Source organism: Musa acuminata, chromosome BXJ1-7, assembly GCF_036884655.1.
Source record: "Musa acuminata AAA Group cultivar baxijiao chromosome BXJ1-7, Cavendish_Baxijiao_AAA, whole genome shotgun sequence".
Taxonomy (NCBI): Eukaryota; Viridiplantae; Streptophyta; class Magnoliopsida; order Zingiberales; family Musaceae; genus Musa; species Musa acuminata.
The window spans coordinates 7,016,772-7,038,080 of NC_088333.1; the positions used below are offsets into that span (position 1 = coordinate 7,016,772).

The 21,309-nt window shown below is 36.1% G+C and overlaps 3 protein-coding genes across 3 annotated transcripts; 2 read left to right on the top strand and 1 right to left on the bottom strand.

Moving 5' to 3' along the window:
* Positions 1–3,321: 3,321 nt before the first annotated feature.
* Positions 3,322–4,523, bottom strand: LOC103991226 (glutaredoxin-C7-like). The gene has a single exon (XM_009410591.3). It carries the CDS (start codon positions 4,016–4,018, stop codon positions 3,662–3,664), a length of 357 nt encoding a protein of 118 aa, XP_009408866.2. The 5' UTR covers positions 4,019–4,523; the 3' UTR covers positions 3,322–3,661.
* Positions 4,524–10,549: 6,026 nt separating this feature from the next.
* Positions 10,550–15,958, top strand: LOC135678521 (BTB/POZ domain and ankyrin repeat-containing protein NPR1-like). Its single transcript, XM_065191431.1, has 4 exons — positions 10,550–11,106; positions 11,951–12,698; positions 14,645–14,845; positions 15,469–15,958. Exons 1-4 carry the CDS (start codon positions 10,570–10,572, stop codon positions 15,708–15,710), a joined length of 1,728 nt encoding a protein of 575 aa, XP_065047503.1. The 5' UTR covers positions 10,550–10,569; the 3' UTR covers positions 15,711–15,958.
* A 1,069-nt stretch (positions 15,959–17,027) lies between these two features.
* Positions 17,028–21,241, top strand: LOC135678522 (IQ domain-containing protein IQM1-like). Its single transcript, XM_065191432.1, has 10 exons — positions 17,028–17,186; positions 17,972–18,453; positions 18,550–18,664; positions 18,795–18,860; positions 19,151–19,239; positions 19,354–19,441; positions 19,530–19,667; positions 19,880–19,972; positions 20,148–20,249; positions 20,419–21,241. The coding sequence occupies exons 2-10, from the start codon at positions 18,011–18,013 to the stop codon at positions 20,890–20,892; spliced, it is 1,608 nt and encodes a 535-aa protein (XP_065047504.1). The 5' UTR covers positions 17,028–17,186; positions 17,972–18,010; the 3' UTR covers positions 20,893–21,241.
* The last annotated feature ends 68 nt before the right edge of the window (positions 21,242–21,309 follow it).

The window sequence follows — 21,309 nt, forward strand, 5'->3', positions numbered from 1 at the left end:
GACATAACATTCACAATTTGGATCAACATGTTAGCCATGATCCTTTCAAGTTGACGTTGACCATGTTATCAATTCTTATCAGATCCATTGTTTTGGTAGAATATAGGACAATTATTTTTTATTTATATTTTATTTATGATGATAATTACTTATGGATTATAAATCCATAATAAATTCATGATATTAATGGATTAGAAGAGAGAGAGAGAGTTTGTCGTGCAGATGGAATAATATTTGAGGTTCATGCAATAGGGGAAGGGTGTTTGTTGGTGTATGTCATTGCCATGGTGGGGGCAGCAGATAGGTGTGCATCCATCCTAGTCTAGCTTCAAAGAGATGGGTTGTGTCCTTCTCTATCATGAGGAACTCAGATTCCTTGTGGGTAACATCATCATGATGGGATTGGACAAGTGCTTGAAATATGACATGATAGGATGGTGAGTGACACCAAGAAAAAATACTTTTTTGATTTATAAGTTTGTCGATGAATTAGTTTAGATTTGTGGCGATATTTTTGAGTAGAATGGCTTCAAACCAATTAAGATTAATCTATAAGAAATTGATAATCTAAAAGCTTTGATGTGCTAAGTTATAGGTCATATTTAATGCATATTATTTTAAGTTGTTGGGTAGATTTATAATCGAAGATGTTGTCGACAAGATTATGATATTTGTAGACTTTGAATTCAACCTTAGGAAATTTCTCAAGAGTCCAAAAGAGATTGCGTGAAGAATGAATAATTCGATGTGTTCAATGTTTGATTTGATCATTTGCGTCGTGCTAAAGACAATGTGCAATTCAAAGGCACTTAATATTAGATGACATGAATTCTAATAAGATCTAGAAGTTGATTGATCTGAGTATTGTCTTGTGCTTCCGTGTAACATCAAAGGAATCCTTCTTTTTCTTCTCATTAGAACATCATATTGAACAGCGTCAAGAAAAGGCAGCACATCTCATGGAATAATACATTGCTTTGGAAAAGAGATGCTGAACAAAACAAAAGGCAGCCACGTCGGAGGGTCAAACTTTCTGGACAACCTTTCCAAGTCAATGACAATAACATTGACAACACGTAAGAAAATATATATTCAATCAAAGTAAGTATTCTTACAAAAGAATAAAAGGATAAGAAATAAATTATCGATCGATCGATATATCATCGTGTCAAAATGAAAAATATTCTCTCAAATGATCTTGATACATGAAATCTTTTTCGACCACCAAATTGTTTAGGATTCTTATGCTCTCAAAGTATAAAGAGACGAAGTTTTTGTAAAAATAAACTTTAATCTTATTTCTCGGTATTTTGGAGTGAGTTTTAAGTTGATAATCGGGGGAGAAAATTAGATTTACGGTGCACCTCTATTTCCTTACAATACTTTTTGTTTCTTCATTTGTAGCATCGACATATAAAGAGACATTGCGTTTGCGAAGAAATAAGAAATATATTCATGTGACATAATTAGAAAAATAAAAGGATTAGATAGAATAAATATATTAAATAAAATCCATCACATCAATAATATAACATAAGGAATGAGGGTAAAAAAATACAAAAAAATATATAGAAGTTTGATGAAAATAAAAGTATTAAGTGTTAATTTTAATCTTTTAAAATTATGTGATATGATCTTAACCAATCTAGTTCGGATCTAAACCACAGTTGTATGCTTAGTGGTGTTGAGGAGATTAGAGGAACAACATAGTGTATTTAAAATTTTTTTTCTGATGCTCAAATTAATAATACGTGACTTGAGAGTAATTTTAGATTTGAATTAATTATTTTAGAAATAGTTTTGATAATCAACTATACTAATTTGAAGCTATTCTATAAGATAGTTTCATAGTATCAGTCATTATAATTATCATTGTTGTGATGATTATTTGACTCATTCGATCCATATATTGGAATTAAATGAATCTCGAGCTCATAATAATATAATATTCAAATATCTTATCCATATGTTTAATTTTCTATTTATGTGTTTTCGTGATCAACTAATACATCGAGGAAACCTCTTTCTCTCTTTGAGCTTTCCTCATCATTTATTTTTGTTATTGTATCCCTCATCACATCTCATTCATTATTAGTTTACTCGGTCTTTCACCCTAACAATTTTCATTGAATAATTCAGGTTAAAAGAAAAAGAAAAAATAAAGTCACTAAAAATAGAGCAAGTAGACAAAAAGAGAGGATGATTTCCCTAGAAAATACTGATATTTTGAGTATTTTTCAATCATACCCCATATTTTGTTTTTCCTCAAATAATATATTTAATTTAAAAATATCCAAAATATCCCTCACTAACTTTTTTTTCACTCTTTTTAAATTAGTTTTAAACTATTATCGTGTTTTTATTTGGCTTGTTTACAATAATTTTTTTAATTACTTTTATAGTATTTTTAATGAGATACTAAAAACGCTATAAACATTATTGAAATACTATAAGTGACATCTAAGTTTGATTTATCCATTCTAACCGATGTGCTAGTCGACCAACAACATAACATATGTCATCTCATACTAGTATATTAATACACGATATATTAGTTTGTATGAATATACCAACATATGAAACACTGGTATGTCATTGAAGAGGAAGTAACATTGAATGCAACAATGCAAGGGAGTAACATTGAATGGGTATCGTAGCGATGAGAAGAGCCCTAATCTATCTTATTTTTTTTAAATATTGAAATGGACTTGGCCCATCACATTTTTATTTTTTTGTTATTTTGATTCGAATAGCTTGATGATCCACGGTCCGACAAGACAACATCACCTAAGTTACATCGTTTCAAAGGGTAAAACAATTCTCGAGTGACATTATAATATCCAAGTAATTTAGACTTATGATTTTATTATTATTATTTTAGTGACATTATATTACACCTTTTTCATTTTTATTGTTCATATATTATTATAATATCATATTTTTAGACTTGTGGTTGGTTTGGTTGAGATCAGGAATCATTTGAATCACATGCTATGTTTTCAAGTAGACTTTATAGTATTTTTATTACGTTGATCAAAATATTATAATAAATTAATTTTTTTATTTTTATTTAGTGATGTTGTTGATAAACGATTATAAACATATATTTAAATCAAATAATCTCTAATACATTTTAATTTTATTTGATTAATTTATAATACTTTAAGTAAATTTTATGATATTTTTATTATAGTAATCAAGATACCAAAAAATATCAAAAAAAAAATACGGAGCAATTTAGGTTTTTTTTTAAAATTAAGATTATTATTTGAGAAAATCAAAAGGGAATACTGAAAGTAATATCCAAAATACGTATATTTTATAGGAAAATAAACGCTTTAAACGATTTAAACCCTTTTTTTCCCTTTAAACCCTTCCTTTGTCACCATTTCATATTAAGCCACCCGACGACGCCCTCGTGTATTTACAATCATGAATTCCTTTTCTTACTCGCCGACGTTTACCCTATCATCTACCTGCCTTGTGAACTCACCCAGCTATGGCCCCAAAAGTGAGTCACACAAGCTTTCTCTCACAAGGCAGTTACAGGTGACGCGGTAAACAAATATGAGCATCGGAAGAGGCTTACAAGTCCCCCAAATTTAGAAGGGAAAAGAGGGAAATATCGTAAATTTACAATATTGGCCTTGGACGGGCCGCGTCACGCGCCGGCCTCTCGGAGAAGCGGCACGAGGCCGCCGCCGAGGTGGAGCGCCATGAGCCCCTCGAGGCCGCCGACGGCCGCCCCGCCAATGAATAGCGCGGGCATGACCTCCGCCGCCGCCGGCCCCGGCGCGGTCTCCCCCTCCTCCAGCACGATCACCGTGGGGTGTGCCCCCACCGCCTCCAGCAGCCGCCGCATGACGTGGGCCATGCAGCACCCTGGCCGGCTGAACACCACCACCGGGCTCTCCCTCAAAAGCCGTTCCATCCTCCTCTCTGGCGCTTCGCCCCCGTCGATCGTCAGCGCCCCTCCCAACCCCAGTCCCCCCTGCGTCGAGCTCGCCGCTATCTCCATCGCCGGAGATCGCAAAGAGAACCACCCACCAAGAAGAGCCAACGGAAAAGGAGGTTCGATGGAGAGGGACGGAGACGAACCGTCCAATTTATACCATCAGAAGCGAGTAAGGAAGACAAGATCATATGGGGCGGAGGAGGCGGTGCTGTCCGGGGTCACGTGGTAGATGACGTCACCGCCACTGTGACGGCAAACAGCAGAGAGAGAGATAGAGAGAGAGAGAGAGCGATACTGGGGTACGCGCGATGGCGTCACCTCCACACCGCGCGTCACAGTAGCCCCGTGGACGTCCCGGATCGTGACGTCAGGTGCCCCCCAATCGACACGTGCGATGCGACGGGCTCCACGCGCGCGTAGAAGACGGTGGGGGCGGTAAATGCTCGGCCGCGCTGATTGGTCGCCGGATGGACGGTGCGGATCCGATCATGCTCGACGTCGTGGACGACGCAACGGGAAAGCATGTGGGCTTTTGATGAGATGCGCCCGACGCTTTCGGCGCACACAAGTTTGGACCAATGGGCGGTCCCAACGTGTGATTCCGACGACGTCATCCATGGGGGTAGGCGTTGCTTGTGGGCGACGGATCCGGTGAAAGCGGGTGGGATCGTTGACGTGGATTGCCGTGGTGGCAAAGGTAAACAGGTAGCTGCACCCATTACTTCCGTACTCATTTTCCCTCTCACCGAGGACATCGGTGGGACCCGATTATCTGTGTATGGGTCCCACATGGATTCCCATCCACAGCGGAGGTAAATGAGTCGGGGTAAGTGCTCGTCTTTGATCACACTTGTAGTTCCTTTAAGTTACTATAATATATATATATATATATATATATATATATATATATAATATTTGTTCAATTATGTGTATTGTCTCTCTCTAGACGTCATATTGACTAAAATGTCGGTTTCAGAACATTTATAGTATTTCTATGTTTTTAGGGTTACAATTACCCACAAGCAAGGAAAATGTGTTTATTAATAATAATATAGACAATATTTTCCGAACTCATCAATGCATCAGTAACAGAAGCATAGACTCTTGAACAGTTCATAGTTGTTCCTCATGATGAGTGAGACACAGTGCCAATCTTTTAGTGCTTTGAGTACTTGTATAGCTTACTAGGTCGGGGAGGAGATGCATGCAATGAAAGATGGATGATGGTGGGAGAAAACTGGGCACGTAGAGAGCCACCACAATGCACCAAACCAGTGGTTCCACTTGACCACATGATGATACATAAAATAAGACCCTACCCTAATTAATTGGTGACAATTAACCCAGTTTTGACTCATGCACATGCATGCATTGGCTATCAAACACCAATAATGAACCCTAGTTATTTATTTCCCAAGCTTGCTAGGATCAATAATACTCAATAAATGTTGCTTTTATGACAAGGAAGATAAATGAGTAATATATTCATTGTTGTAACATTCTAGGATCTCCAACAAAATAATGTATAGTAGTCTATGATTCTATTGAAATCCAGTCACTAATTTCAGATTCAGCTATATGTCTGAACTATTGGAAATTTGAAAGAAAAATATTGGTTTGGTAATAGGTATCATCTAAAACATATTTATCTCTTACCACTATTATCATCTTTAGCAATATAAGGTTTGTGTTTAGAAAGAGTGATTTGATACTTTTAAATACATTCAGATGCGATATTGACACTAATTTCACTGCTATTGATCTTAAATAGCCTTTCAACTCTCTTTTCTTCACGTCAATGTGAGTAAAAAGTATTTTTATACTATCTACAATGCTATGGAAATAGGTTGACCTTACTGTTCTAAGGTCAAAGAGGAGAGTTGTTTGGATGCACATAAATGCCACGTTAGGGTCGATTGGCAATTGAATACTAAGTTCATTAGATGTGATGTATTTCCTTGGGAGTGAGTGGCTTCAATTACGCTGTGGAAATTGTAATTTAATGAGTCTAATCAGCAAGAACTGTTGGGTGATTCGTGGGAGATGCAAATACAACGATGATAATAAAACAATAAAATTATCAATTATAATGATTTGAGATCGACAAGATGGATTCTTTGTTATTATTGAAATTAGTAAAAAGTCGTAGACTTAGTTATATTTAAAGACTTAAATTTTTATTAAATTCTTTTTAAGTCTTTTTTTTATCTCTCTTCATATCATTCATATTAATTATTTTATCTCTTTTTATTATAACTTCTAGATATTTTCTCAATAAATATTCATATTATCTCAAACGATTTTCTTTTATCTTATATTCTATTAAAGCGATGTATGATTGTTGACAAATAAATATATTTATTTTCTTATTTTTCCTAGTTATTTTATATATCCATCTCAATATTCTTACTTTGGCAACATAAATTTTTTTGTATATATATTTTTCTAATTACCCAACACTCAAATTAATAAAATTATATTTTATTAATTTATTTACTTTTAGAGTTACTAAAATTATATTTTATATATTCATTCTTAGTTTTACTTAATCTAAACCTTTAGTTTTCAAGGCTTATCTTCATGACTCAAATTTATAATTAATTTTACTTAGGCTCGTATCAACTAAGATAATAATTTTGTTAGTAGGGGGTAAGTGACTAGCAAGTTCATTCATTATTAATGTGAAAAGTTAAAAATTTAATGCGGATTTTAATCAAATCAATTTTCAAAGATATTTGTTTAAAGTCTTATCCTACTTTCCATCTCTTTCTCAATATCTCATTACTCATGATTTTAATTTTTCTATAATTTGAATAATTTTATATATTATCCTTATTTTTGTAAATTGGCATTAAGAAATTCTTTCTTCATATCTTTTGAATATTATGATTTTATTAAATAAGCTAGCTAACCAAACTATTTTCTTATCCCAAAAACTTTTTCAAATCTCACTACGAATAGCATCACACTCTTTGGCTCTACCCATCAATTATAGAGTAATAACTCTTTTCACAATAAGAGTTATCTATACAGTGACGACATTTAATTAGGAAAGTTGCATAGGTAGTTGACCCCTCTTTTAACAATAGACGCATAATCTTTTTACTTCTTATAATAATATTTTCTTTGCTTAACGGATAACTATTTGCTACCAATGGGGAATTGCTTTTCATCTAAAATCTAGGTGATTGGAGGTCCCATAATCTTTTCTATTTTTATATTTTTTAATATATATTTTACTTCATTAACTCTACTTTTATAAATAAATATATATTTATTAACTCTACCACTATTATTTATTGTTAAATCAAAATATTTTATGAAATATTTATTAAATAATTTATAAAAATAATTTTATCATCTTTTTTCATACCACCATCAGCTCTTTGTTTTAAGGTTACACCTCAACCTCGAATTTGATCAATAATATCTTTTGTTAACTTTCTAATCTTATTAGGTATCATAGTCCAAATAATATTAATATTATCCTCTTCAAATTAGCTCTCTTTCTATCTTATTCTTAAAAATATTTATATTATCATCTTTAAAATTTCACCAAATAGTCATATTAAGTTTTTCAAATATTTTTGTCTTCTATATTTTACAGTAAATATCTAATGCCATCAACCTAACTTTACAATTCTTACAAATAACTTTATCTACCTTTCTAGTAAGTAAAAAAATTATCTAGTTATAGTTGTAACCATTCTTATAAGTAATTAAATATTTATTTTTTTTAAGTGAGTATTTATAATTATAAAAGAATATAGAGTTATAAAATCTAAAATCATACCACCATCTTTATTTCTTACAAAGTACCAATTTATATTTACTATATGTTTTCTCTACATGATAATTCAAATTTCCTCCAATTATAGGTTTTTCGATTATAAACATTCCTTAAATGATATCATCTAAGCTTTTTTAAAATTTTATTTTGGTTTGATTATCCAATCCGACTTGAGGGACATCAGCATTAATAACATTCAAAATATTTTCTCCTTTCGTAAATTTTAGAATTATAATTCTATCTTTAAATCTTTTTATATATTATTCTTAAAATCCTTATAAAAAATAATTCCTATACCATTTTTGTCTTAAAATTTTCTAATATATCAAATTTTAAATATGGTATTATCAATATCTCTAGAACTTTTTCTTATTTAATCTCTTGTAAATAAATAATATTTATTTATTTATAGTCATACTGTCTATTAATTCTAATTCATTCTTTGAAAATGTTACTGTATCCCAAGTTGCTAATATAATTCTTTATTCTTGAACTAATTTTGTTACTTCTATTGATCCAAAATAAAAAGATAACTCTTGCCTACTTGGCATCACGTTCCAGCATCGATGTGATGAGTCATTTTCGAGGGACCTGTTAACCTATTGTTTATAATTCGAGATATATAGATGATGAATGACGTTATTGGCATCGACATTAACGTTATAAAGTGGAATATACAAATGACAATAGGAAATTGAGATCTCTAGGTCTTTTTTTATCAAAATTTTTCTTTATTCTTTTTTATTTATAATGAATTGGATTACTTCCAAATAGGAAGGTTCACTGCAAGAGTTTGACTATATTCATATTAAGGACTTTTAATTTTATTAAAATTCTCATACCAACTTCTATCTACCCACAAAATTTAATTTAATTTGCTATTTTCTTTTAGTCTCAAGTCTTATAATACTACTTGATCATTACGATGAAATGAAAATATTTGAGTTCATCAATGATGTAACAGGTGGAAAATTTGAGTAAGTTTTTTTAACCATGGTTAGCAATGCTATTATAAATCCTAAAGTCATTAGGTGTACATCTAATGCCACAAAGTTTTGGAGATTGACAACACAAGCCATTTAGTCTTTCACTTTTTTTTTCTTCATTTTATGTTACATATACTTTTTAAATTATGTTTATATATTCTGATAATGTTGTTTGTTCTTGTTGTTATTATTAATCTCATGTAGACCATATAATTGCTATTTGGCACCCCAGCATTGAAACATTATATTTGTCATTCATGAAACATGACAGCCTAAAGGTAATTAATTATTGTGAAGCATTCATAAATGATCTAATCAATTGGACCTCAGTTACTCCAACTTGCCATTTTGAGTGAGACAAAGGGGAATATAGTACATGTCCTTGACCCATATACTTGGCATACATAACATTTCAATATAAACCTAATCTATTTAACTATATTGCCAATCTGATTTGAACCCAAGAGTGCAACTTAAACATATAATCCACTCATTAGCCCATAAAAAAAGTGGTCCATAATTACACCCTTTGATTAATTGTTGGTGTATTAAAAAGGTTGGGTGTTTCTTACTGTCCCAAACCTCCCCCAACTTGCTTGCATCTTAAATTGCCATTCCATCATCCACTCAATATAATATATATATATATATATATGTGTGTATATATATAGCACTAGAGAGAGATTTTTCTTGGTTGTATCAAAGAGTTTACATGAAGCAAAGCCATAAGAAGTCAGTGTTTGTGTCCTCATTGTGGGCTAATTTTTGCACTAAGAAACAAAGTGGTGAGGTTAATTATGACCCCACCTCTCACTTAATCACCATTCCTTTTGTATTATATTCTTACTCTGCCGCCTATCCCCATGTTTTGACTTTAGGGAGCTCAAATTGTTCATTAATTATTTCCCAAATCACATCCATTTCAGCATCTCATCTTCACAACCTCATCTCCTTTGTCTTTAATTAACACCGAATGCTTTGGTGGGGACATAAATGCATTCATTAATAGTTTCCCACTAAGCTTCACATGCAAACAAAATGACATTCAAGCCAATTAAAAATAATGTGTATAAAATTGATTCCATTTATTAGCTGATAAACATTCAACTCCAAGCAGTAGAGCATTAGAAAAGTGCTAATAAACATCCACCGTCACAGTTCATCTTAATATTTCTTAATTTTCTTCTTAATCTCTATTTTTTTTTACGTAGCATAATTACATATTATCCATGTAGTTCACTATGATTAGCATTTCGATTCTTATATTTTAAAAAATAGCATAAGGTTGATACATTTACGAGAGTGAAATATTTAACCATAATTCTTCTTACGTCGTTAATTTCATCGATAAAAAAATCGTATGTGTTATTACGTATGAAAAGAATAAAAATATAATTTGATTATCTTTTAAATTATTAATTTTATATAAACTTTTTGCATGTAGCTTGTTGCACTCGCTCACTCGTCGCACTTGCTTGCTCGACGTTTGCTCGAAGTAAACTCTTTGACATCAAGGTGCGACGGGCGAGCGTCGAGTCAACAAGTGCGACGAGCGATGAACGAGAAGTTTATATAAAATTAATAATTTAAAATATAATAAAATTATAATTTTATTCTTTTCATTAATATACATGACAATAATATGTGATTTTTTTCTTCGATAAAATTAACGATGCAAAGAGAATTAAGATTAAATATTTCACATTATTTTTTAAAATATAAGATTGGAATACTAATCAGAGTTAATAATATTTTTTTTTTTACGTTCTCATTTTATACGGTGTACGGTATCCTATGGATATCGCGCCGCACAACGGAAAGCGGTATAACGGCGGGATATGGAAGACAACTATCTCACTGCCGCCCCCGCGTTCTCCGTCTCCGACATCAGCCGCAGCGTCCACTTCGCCGGCGGCGCATCGCCCGACCCCGCTGCCGATGTGGAGGCCCTCCGCCGCTTATCTGACAACCTTGGTGCCGCATTCGAGTCGCCGGACTTCGAGTTGTTCGCCGACGCCCGCATCGCTGTCGAGGACGGCGGGGCGCCGGCGCGCGAGGTCGGAGTCCACCGGTGCGTGCTGTCCGCGCGGAGCCCCTTCTTTCGGGAGGTGTTCGCGGAGCGGGAGGGGGCGCTGGCGCCGGTGAGGCTGGAGCTGTGGAAGCTGGTGAGCGGGTTCGTGGTCGGCTACGACGCCTTGGTGACGGTGCTCGGGTACCTCTACAGAGGGAGGGTGGCGCCGCTGACCAAGGAGGTGTGCATGTGCGTGGACGAAGAGTGCCGGCACGAGGCGTGCCGGCCGGTGGTCGATTTCATGGTCGAAGTGCTCTACGCCTCCTTCGTCTTCCAAATCTCCGAGCTGGTCAGCCTTTTCCAGGTGACCCTTTCTTCCCTTTTGCTGTTTCCTTCTCAAGGTGGTTGTGGTTTTAGGTGGGTGTCAAGAAATGAATCATGATAAAAATGCGTTCTTGATGGAGTCTTGGTGGATTGATGGGCGGTCAACTTCATCCAAACCTCATCTGAGGGTACTCTGATCATTTCTTTAGGCTATCCGTCTGTTTCTTGTCATCTGGTACTTAATTTGCTGTCTTGAAGATGTACGTTTTCTAGTCATATGAGCATAAACTACAACTAGGAGGACAGATCTTCCTGGTAATGTATGAGGTGTTATATGCTAGCAATGATAGATCTTTCTTACTGGCCAAGATCCTGCGATAGGTCCTCTCTTTGCAGCGACATCTTCCAGTTGGCTTATGCAAACTTTACATCATGTAAAATTATGGGAGTCTACAGAGACAAAACACAACTACAATTTTTACAACATATATAACCATTTCACTTGTGGCTTCTCCTCTGTTTGACATCTTCCAGTTGGCTTATGCCAACTTTACATATCACCTTCTTAAATGAGTTGTTATTGTATTTGATTTTGTCTAAGAAGAGAAATTAAAACTTAAGATGATGAACGATATCATCAATTTTTTGATTGGTTTTCGTACAATATTTCCATGATTATCAGAGCATGTTTTAGGCCTCCTATTGTGATCTTAAACTAGCTCTATGTGGCTGTCATCTTGATGCAATTTTTCTTGATATGTCTTGTCACGACAGCTGAGTTTATAATTCCTTCATTTTTTACTGATAGTCGTATCATAGATTTGTATGCTTATTTGTTAGGACTACTTTCAAATGATGGTCAATGACCAGTTGTTTCATTGCAGCGACACCTTCTTGATATTCTTGACAAGGTGTCTATAGATGACATTCCGGTAATCCTCTCTGTCGCTAACCTGTGTGATAGCTCTTGTGCCAAATTATTCAACAAATGCATAGAGATTGCAGTTAAGTCAGACCTGGACATCATTACGCTTGAGAAGACGATGACTCCTGATATTGTCAAGCAAATCATGGATTCACGCTTGAATTTGGGAACAGTAGGACCTGAAAGCATCAATTTTTCTGATAAACATGTCAAGAGAATACATGGGGCTCTCGATAATGATGATGTTGATTTAGTAAGAATGCTGTTGAAGGAGGGGAATACAACACTAGATGATGCATGTGCTTTGCATTATGCAGTGGCATATTGTGATTCAAAGGTTACAACAGAGCTATTAGATCTTGAACTTGCAGATATTAACCATAGAAACATCAGAGGCTATACAGTGCTTCACATTGCTGCAATGCGTAAGGAACCCAAGATCATTGTGTCGCTACTAACAAAAGGAGCTAGAACTTCTGATCTAACATTAGATGGAAGGAAAGCAGTTCAGATCTCAAAGAGACACACCAAGTCCATGGAGTACCTCAAGTCAACTGAAGAAGGACAAGCATCTCCCAAGAGTCGTTTGTGCATCGAGATATTAGAGCAAGCTGAAAGAAGAGATCCGCAAGTAGGAGAAGCTTCTGCTTTTCTCGCAATAGCTGGTGATGACTTGCGGGGAAGATTACTATACCTTGAGAATCGAGGTGATCTCATTTGTTTCCTACCTAATATTACCTTGCTTTGTTTCTAATAGTCACAGAGCTTTTTCTCCTTTGTGCCTTACTAGATTGAACATAAATGGGCAATTGTTAATTATTTACACCCAAATTATGTTGTGGTTTTCAATTCACTTCTAGGCAGCTAAGGCTTTAGTGTGTTCAATTTTTTGTCATATTCTCTTCATGAGCATTAAAATCTAGAATCATCAAGTCTCTGAAGCATCAACAAATGCTTGCAAGAAAAAGCAATCTATTATAAAAAGACTTAATCTCTTTAGCAGATCTTCCCATGAAGTATCATTTAGCCTGGGATATCTGTTCCAGCTATGTCAACCTATATTGAGCAGTAGACTTCAGGAAAGGAAAAATATGACTTTGTAGATCAGCAAATATAGCATGATCAGATGAAAGTAGTCAGTGATGTTGGAAAGAATGATTAATGATAATTTTTATCAGCATCATGATCATTATCATTTCGTTATTATATAGAGTCAGGAGGGATCAGAAGATAAAGATACATGATAATCAAATCTGAAAAAGAAGTGTCTCCTTGTCATATAGGCATGTGTGTGTGCGCATGCATGCATGTGTATATTTTTGTTGCATTGGTTCATGAATTTGTTTGTTTGTCTATGTATTATCAAGGCTGTGATTTTGCATCAAATATTTATCCACAAGTATGGCATTACTCGATCCTTTGGTGCCTAATGAGAAAATTGACTTTTTTAGTTTTTGAGATTTTTCAGACCCATAGCTACTAAATTGTTTTCTTTTTCTTTAATTTCCTTGCTGCATTGAGTGCTTACATATGTGCCTGGAAGTAATTTATGTCTTTGCAACACTTTGTTGAATGCAAAAGAACCTGAGTAACACAATAAATTAGTTGTGTATATCACATGACTTCTTCATGTGAATGATTTTATTTTATTTTTCTTTCTTTTACACCTTGGTTTTAAAGGTAGATACTTTTGTTGCATGTATATCCTTTCATCTTGATTGGTTTTTTGTGATCTTTCTGATGATGCAGTAATGCAACTTAAAAAGGTAATTATCTATTGGTCATCACCTTAAACTTGGTTGGAGTTATATTTTGTGATTTATATTGAAGCATATTCAGTCTGTTCCGAAGCTACAAAATTGGTATTTCAATCCTTTTCAAGTACGCTTACAATTGGATATTCAACCTATTGAGTTTAAAAATTGAGTTTAGCTATCAACAAAATTTTAGAAATTACTTAAAAAAATATATTCTATCACTTTTGTTTTATTGAGCTCAGCATGATCACATACAATGTGTACAAGTTTCTAGTTTGTTTTCAATTCTTCTAATCAAACCTCCAATTCAGATCATCATTGTGTGACGCATGAGTGCTTCCTATTCACATCCACGTCGCCTTTGTTGGATGCTTTCAAGTTATGTATTTATGTAATCGCAAGGTTTTCTGTGGTCGAAATCTATACTTACACTGTTGCAATCTTAGCTCTTGTTGCATATCTTGTTGTATTTTGAATTATAAGATGCTAATTAACAATATGTATGATCGGTGTAATATTAGGCAGATCCCCCTTTTCCAACTTATTTTTCAAGAAATTCAGATGCCTAGGGAGCGATGCTCAGTTTAAAGATCATAATTATGGTAAAAAAGTTAATGGTTTGCAATACCATACCGTACCGCTCGGTATGGGCGGTACATCAGTACACCTTAGTGTATCGTGTGTCGATATGCTCGGTATAGCTCGGTACGTACCATACCGACAGTTGATCGGTACACCAGTATGGTACAATAGTCAGAATCTTATAGAATTCTAGCTATTTACTCCATAACACCAACTCGTGACTTTGAAATTATTATGTAGCATATAAAGTTTTAGAATTTGTTCATTACACATTTGTTTTCTCTAATTTCTTTTATTGTTTTGTCACTGTGCAGTCACTCTTGCAAGATTATTATTCCCCATGGAGGCAAGGGTTGCCATGGACATTGCTCGAGTTGATGGCACATTAGAATTTACCTTAGGGTCTACTACTAGCCATTCTACTGGAAATCAAAGAACTTCAGCGGATCTAAATGAAACACCATTCACGATCAAAGAAGAGCATCTAGCACGTATGAGAGCACTTTCCAGAACAGGTATTCCTTCAAGCATTTTGTTCCATTTTCAAAGTCTTTTCATAGCTTGATCCTTTCAAGTCAAAAAATATATCGTTAGCTGCGAGTAACAATTCATAATGAGGCAATCAAGTTGATGGTTCAAGATGCAATGTGGTGGTAGATACTCCGAAAGATGAGGTGAATCTTACTGATGTTAAATGCTTATTAGCAAGCTAAATGAAGGTTTAAGACTAGTGCTCTTCGACAAATTTAATGAGAAACAAAGCTTGTCATAATCATCTGAAAAGTTTACCTTTCATTTAAATTACTGTTTTCCTCTATTCTAGACTGAATGAGGCACATTACTTGCTACAATCTTTTGAAAAATATGGCTTTCATTTGACTTAATTTCCACTTTCATTCAATCGAACATGGTAACAAGTTGGTCAGATATCATTTCACACTGTAGTGTTAGTTTCATGCTTCTGTAGCTGATTCATCATACAATCGATAACCTACTGTTTGTATGAGATAAGTTGAATCGACTGCCATATCGAGAAAACATTGTAATATGCCATATTTTTCTATTTTCTGGTTAGTTTTCTGGATTCTAAGTGCCCTTCAACATTCAACTGATATAAGTCGATAATGGCACGTAACAGTGGAACTCGGGAAGCGCTTTTTTCCCCGGTGCTCAGCGGTTATCAATAAGATCATGGATGATGACTCGACAGATTTTGCTTATCTTCAGCATGATGCATCAGAAGAGAAGAGGATGAGATTTTTGGAACTGCAGGATGCCCTGTCGAGAGCATTCAGCGAGGACAAGGAGGAATTCAACAAGTCTGCTTTGTCTTCCTCATCATCATCAACATCGGTCGGCATTGTACCAACACAAAGATGATACATTGTGCTGTATCTCCTACATTTCCTATGGCTTCCTTTTGCTGACTCCTGCACTGGGAACATTTTGTTCTTGGTCTTGCTGTAAAATGAACTTTGGTGTGATGGATCTGTTCTGTTTCAAATTTTGTCCTGGAATGCTTCACATTCTATTTAGTCTCTTGTATAAAGGGTCTCATGGCTGACAACATTTGTACGACTGAATCATTTGAAGAATTTTTCGGTGATTGGCTACAGTTTCAGTATCTGCATCTGTGGCTTCTTCGATCAGCTGCTGCTCAAATTCCATGGAATTGCTTGCGCTCAAACACATTGAAACTGTAAACAAAGATACAGCTTCTCTCTGTAAAGAGCCACAGCGAAGCAAACATAGAGGACAGCCTTTGATCGCGGGACTCTCATGGTCGATCCTGTAGCTGCTCAGCTCGCTATCTTAGTTTGAACGGAGAAGGCAAACCAGCATGCGGTTGTTGGGCCGGTTGATCCGACCTCAGAGGTCAAAGGGTAGAGATGCTAGTAATTGCAAGCAGTTATATTACTTGACATCAGCCATTACGGCACTTAATCCCTACCTCTCCAGAGTCAACGGCAGCATCCCCTCCGACGTCAAAGCGTGCAAAGACGTGGACTATTTCAGTCGACACCACGTTCCAATCTTCTTGGCCTCCGTCTCTGAGGGGCTGAGCTGTTCGTCCCCACTTTATACGCCAGCAGTGAACTTGGTTGACAAGCAACTACGGACCGGAGTGGGGCAGACCTCTGTTGCCTTCGCCGCGTGGTTTGACGCTGCGTCAGTGCATCGTTTGTTCCTCCGTACCAAGCATGTCTTGATCCTTCGTATGACTCTGTCAAGCATCCTTCGGTGGAGACACCACCACCAGGAAGGACGTAATTAAGCTGGAAATGATGTGCAAGAGGAGTGGATCACGGACGACTCTCGATCTATGTTGCAGAACTTCCGTCGGTGCCAAGGCTTCACCTGATTGATGGTTTGGTTGATTACAAGGTCAACCGAGTGACTCAGGGATTACTTGGGGAGGTGGTAGGCTGGAAGCAGTCAAAAACAATATTGTTCTCAACACCATCGGTTTGACTTCCTCAAAGCATGACATCACATTGCTTTGACAGTGAAACCCTGACTATGAAATTTCTGACCATATCCTCCCACATCTCCTCTCCCTCCTCGAATCTTTCCCACCAAGAAAACAGCCTCTAATCCATTTATGCCCAGAATTCACTACCTGGTGGTCCTTTTGGAAATTTTTGTCCATTTTCTATTGAGTCTGCGGGCCTCCTACGACTCATTTCGTCTTGGCTGACGACATCGAGGTGCCCATCCTCAGAGTATAAATAGGAATCGATCGGCTGCCAGGTGGTTGCACGCTTCCGGTTCTTGCAGCATTTTTGGTGTCCCTCTTTGTTGAGTGCTGCTTCTCTTCACCTCAGGGTTACTTACATTCTCTTTAGGGATTCAGAGGTAAGATGAAAGAAGGTGTTTTTCATGATAAAAATTTGATTTTTACGCCTTCCTGTTCTTTCTTTGAGAGAAGCGTCATTGATGTTTCTGATACAGTGTTCTTTTGGGGTGTGCATTGAGTTGCTCCTCTTGTAGCCGAAGTAGGGTTTCAAAATTGCAAATGTTTCAACTGCTTGGTAATATAATGGAATAGGTTTTCTAGAGGATACAGGATTTTCTGGTGTCGACAGAAGAATAAGCTTTAAGCTTTCTTTTATGCAATTGGTGAATGTTTTGCAGAGATAAATCTCTTCCATTTAGGATCAATATTTTAGTATTCATGTTTTCATCATAATCGTTCTTTTTCTGTTCACACTCCTTCCAGCCCTGTATATTTCGGGAATTTAGGGGTCATCTTTCTATCTATGTCTTTGCCAATCAATCAGACATGGAAATCATTTGCTTGCTAGAAGCTAATCACTGGTGTTTCTTTGGTGGCAAATTAGTTCCGCACTAGCAATCTTGGTCGATAAATGCCTAGTAATTAAGCTATTTGGCTAACTACAATGCACTACAATGCCCGTTTCTGTCAGTAGCTGATAAGGAAAATTTTCTTTTGGGAATGAGATTCATATGCAGAATATATGGAGATCTTTTGCTATTGACTTGAAATTTTAGAATCTTTTGTACTAGGATACTCTGAACTTATTATAGTTCAAACTTTGAATGAAGATATTATTTCAAATACATGATGCATTGTTATTTTAACAGTAGGGATGCTGACTAGGTTTTGGCTATTTATCCAGGAGACTACACACCTAAATCAAAGTGCTGAAGTAACATTGATGGGCTTACATCTTTCATTGCTCAACTGCTCATGGGTTGAACTCATGAGAAGCAAGATTTTTGCTTTGACAGAAACTGAGGATGTCAAGACAATCACAAGATCAGCTAGCTGCAAACAAAATGAATTACATGCCAACACTGAGTTGAGTGCTTCTTTGAGAGAATCATTGAGCTTCAAAAATTGGCATCACGAGCAGGTAAAGCTGGAAACTAATTTATCATCCAAGAATCAGTACCTGGAAGATGGCAAAAAGCAACCTAATTTGGCACAGCACACCAAACATGATACAGATCTTGAGTTGAACCCAGCAATCTGTCCTTTGTTGTCCCCATGCCCTACGAAAGACCTCAATGCAGCAGCTGTTAAGCTTCAAAAAGTGTACAAGAGTTATCGAACTCGAAGAAATTTGGCAGATTGTGCAGTTGTTGCCGAGGAATTATGGTCAGTTTCTAGAACAATACTTCTCTAATTACTAGTTTGTACCAATCGATTAGTAATTTTCCGATCATTTTTTATTTAATATTCATTTGGTTACAGGTGGAAGGCATTGGATTTTGCCTCTCTCAAACACAGCTCAGTATCATTTTTCATCGGTGGAAAGCCAGAAACAGCAGCTTCACGTTGGGCTAGGGCACTAACAAGAGCGGCTAAGGTAGTCCAATCACTAATGTTTTTGCCTTTATAGTTCTATGTTAAGATATCACTATTAAGCTGGAAGCTATGATCTTTTTAAGCTATTACTGTTACAAAATCACTGTGATTTTTTTTTTGGTTCTTTGTAGGTTGGCAAGGGTTTGTCCAAGAATAACAATGCACAGAAGCTGGCACTCCGACACTGGCTTGAAGCTGTAAGTTAATTATCTCTGTTTCCTGCTTTATGCCTATTAAATCTAAAACAGGGATGTGGGGTTTGGGGGAATCAAGACATACTACAATCCTTTTTTTTTCTAAATCTAAAAAATTCTGTGAATGTATTATGATGTGAACCAAATGTATTACAGAGGAAAAAATTACTGGTTTTCTCAAAGTAACAGTCAAATCCCCTAAAAGGGCATCTACTCGGATAAACTCTTATGGTTTAGGTGCAACATTTAGCAGTGATAGTGCAATGAATACTCATTCTTGTCTTTGCTTTCAGATTGATCCCCGTCATCGTTATGGGCACAATCTGCATATGTATTACGACATATGGACTAAAAGTGAGAGCAAACAACCATTTTTCTACTGGTAAGAATGTCTCACTTGCATTTTTACATCCATACTTCTGTTTCTTTTCCTTCTTAATGGAAAAAATTTTAGCTTGTTTTGGTTCTGAACTTATTTTTGGGTGGAAAATTGAAGGTTGGATATTGGTGATGGCAAAGAAGTTAACATTGCAAAGTGTCCTAGAAACAAGCTTCAGCAGGAATGTGTTAAATATCTTGGACCGGTACATACCTTGCCAGTTAAAAAATCTTAAACATTGAATTAAAATTCTGAACATTCAACAATTCATTTTTGCAACATTTTTATTTCAGAAAGAGAGGCTGGCTTATGAAGTCATTGTGGAGGATGGAAAGCTAGTCTACAAGAAAAATAGAACATTGGTGGATACTACTGAAGGTTCTAAATGGATATTTGTTCTCAGTACAATCAGGGCATTGTACGTGGGCCAGGTGTATATCATGTCCTTGTTTACTATTTTCTTATTTGTGAAATAAATTACGTTTCATGTAATTCTTCTTTCCTGAAATCTTGTCTCCTTCCAGCTTGAAGGGATCTTATTTCTTACCTGAATATGTTCTTTGGTGTGGTTTTAAGATCTTCCCCTGTAGCTGCATTCTGTTTGCAGACTTGTAATTCTCAACTCCTTTTTATTTATGGGCAGAAAAAGAAGGGCTCATTTCAACACTCGAGTTTTCTTTCTGGTGGAGCTACGATAGCTGCAGGAAGATTGATTGTGAAAGAGGGAACTCTGAAGGTATTGGTCGACAAATTATGTCCAACTGAAAACCTTGATCGTCGAGTATAGTCAATCTTCCAATTGTTGATGTATTTGCTCATCTCAGCGAAACTGTCATCAACTTTTAAAATATATAGCTTTTCGATAAGCATAAAATTGTTATCTGATAATTTTAGCGACTTTTTTCCTGTAGGCTGTTTGGCCACACAGTGGACATTACCTCCCAACCGAAGAAAATTTCCGGGAATTTATCAGCTTCCTTGAAGAGAACAATGTTGACCTCACTGATGTCAAGGTAAATCTCTCGCATCCCTTTCCTCATCAACCATTTATATGGCTAAGTGGTAGGAAGTATTTTGAGCCTCCAATATTAGTATTTCTGGAAGAGAAAATCTCTTATAAACATTCTGTTTATCTTAAAAATCTCACAGTAGACTGATGTATTATTGTTCATGGTTCTTCAGAGAAATCCAGTTGGCTATGATGATGACTACCCTTCATTCAAGTTGACCACGAGTGACTCAATGACAGATAGCGATAAAGGTGTAGAGGTAGAAGGTGAATCTACAACACATCATGCAGGAGATTTGAGTGACTGTGAGGCAGAGGAGAGGCCTGCATACTCTCTCAGAGCTGAGTGCCATGAAGGCAATGAGATTGAGACCACTGTTGAATCGGTGAACCATCATCTTCGCAAATGGACAACCGGGGTTGGGCCTCGCATTAGGTGTGTTCGGAACTACCCAACCGATCTCCAGTTTAAGGCGCTCGAGCAAGTTAACCTGTCACCGAGGTCTATTCCTTCCCCTGTCGGAAACAATGGACCGATCCCGTCACCTCGCCCCAACTCTAGAATCATGCTATCCCCCTCACTTGCTGGCATCCACCTGCCTTCTCCGGCGATCTCTCTTACTCTTTCGAAACACAGACGTTGCTGATTTATCGGTATTGCCGGTGCTAATTATTTGCAGATTGCAGCATGGAATGATGCAGCTGTTTTCAAGCCACTTTTGGCACCTAGTAGTTCAGATTCTCAAGGTTGGTGCTTGAAGATGAATGAAGGAACGATGCATTGGCCAACTAATTGTTTTCTTTTGTTTATCTTCTTGTATATTTGTTAACTGATATAATTCATATCTCACTTCTTTTTTTCCCCCTCTTTTTTGGTTCCTCTCAAAATGAGATCAACCTTTTTGTAAGCACATTCTTTTTTTCTTTCCCCTCATAGATAAGCAGATGGAATTAATGTATAGAATTCTTCTCAAAGAGAAAGTAAAGCTCATCTTTCATATTCCTCTGTTTACCTGAAGCTATACTGCATCAAAATTATGCATGGATTCCATTGTCACCTCACA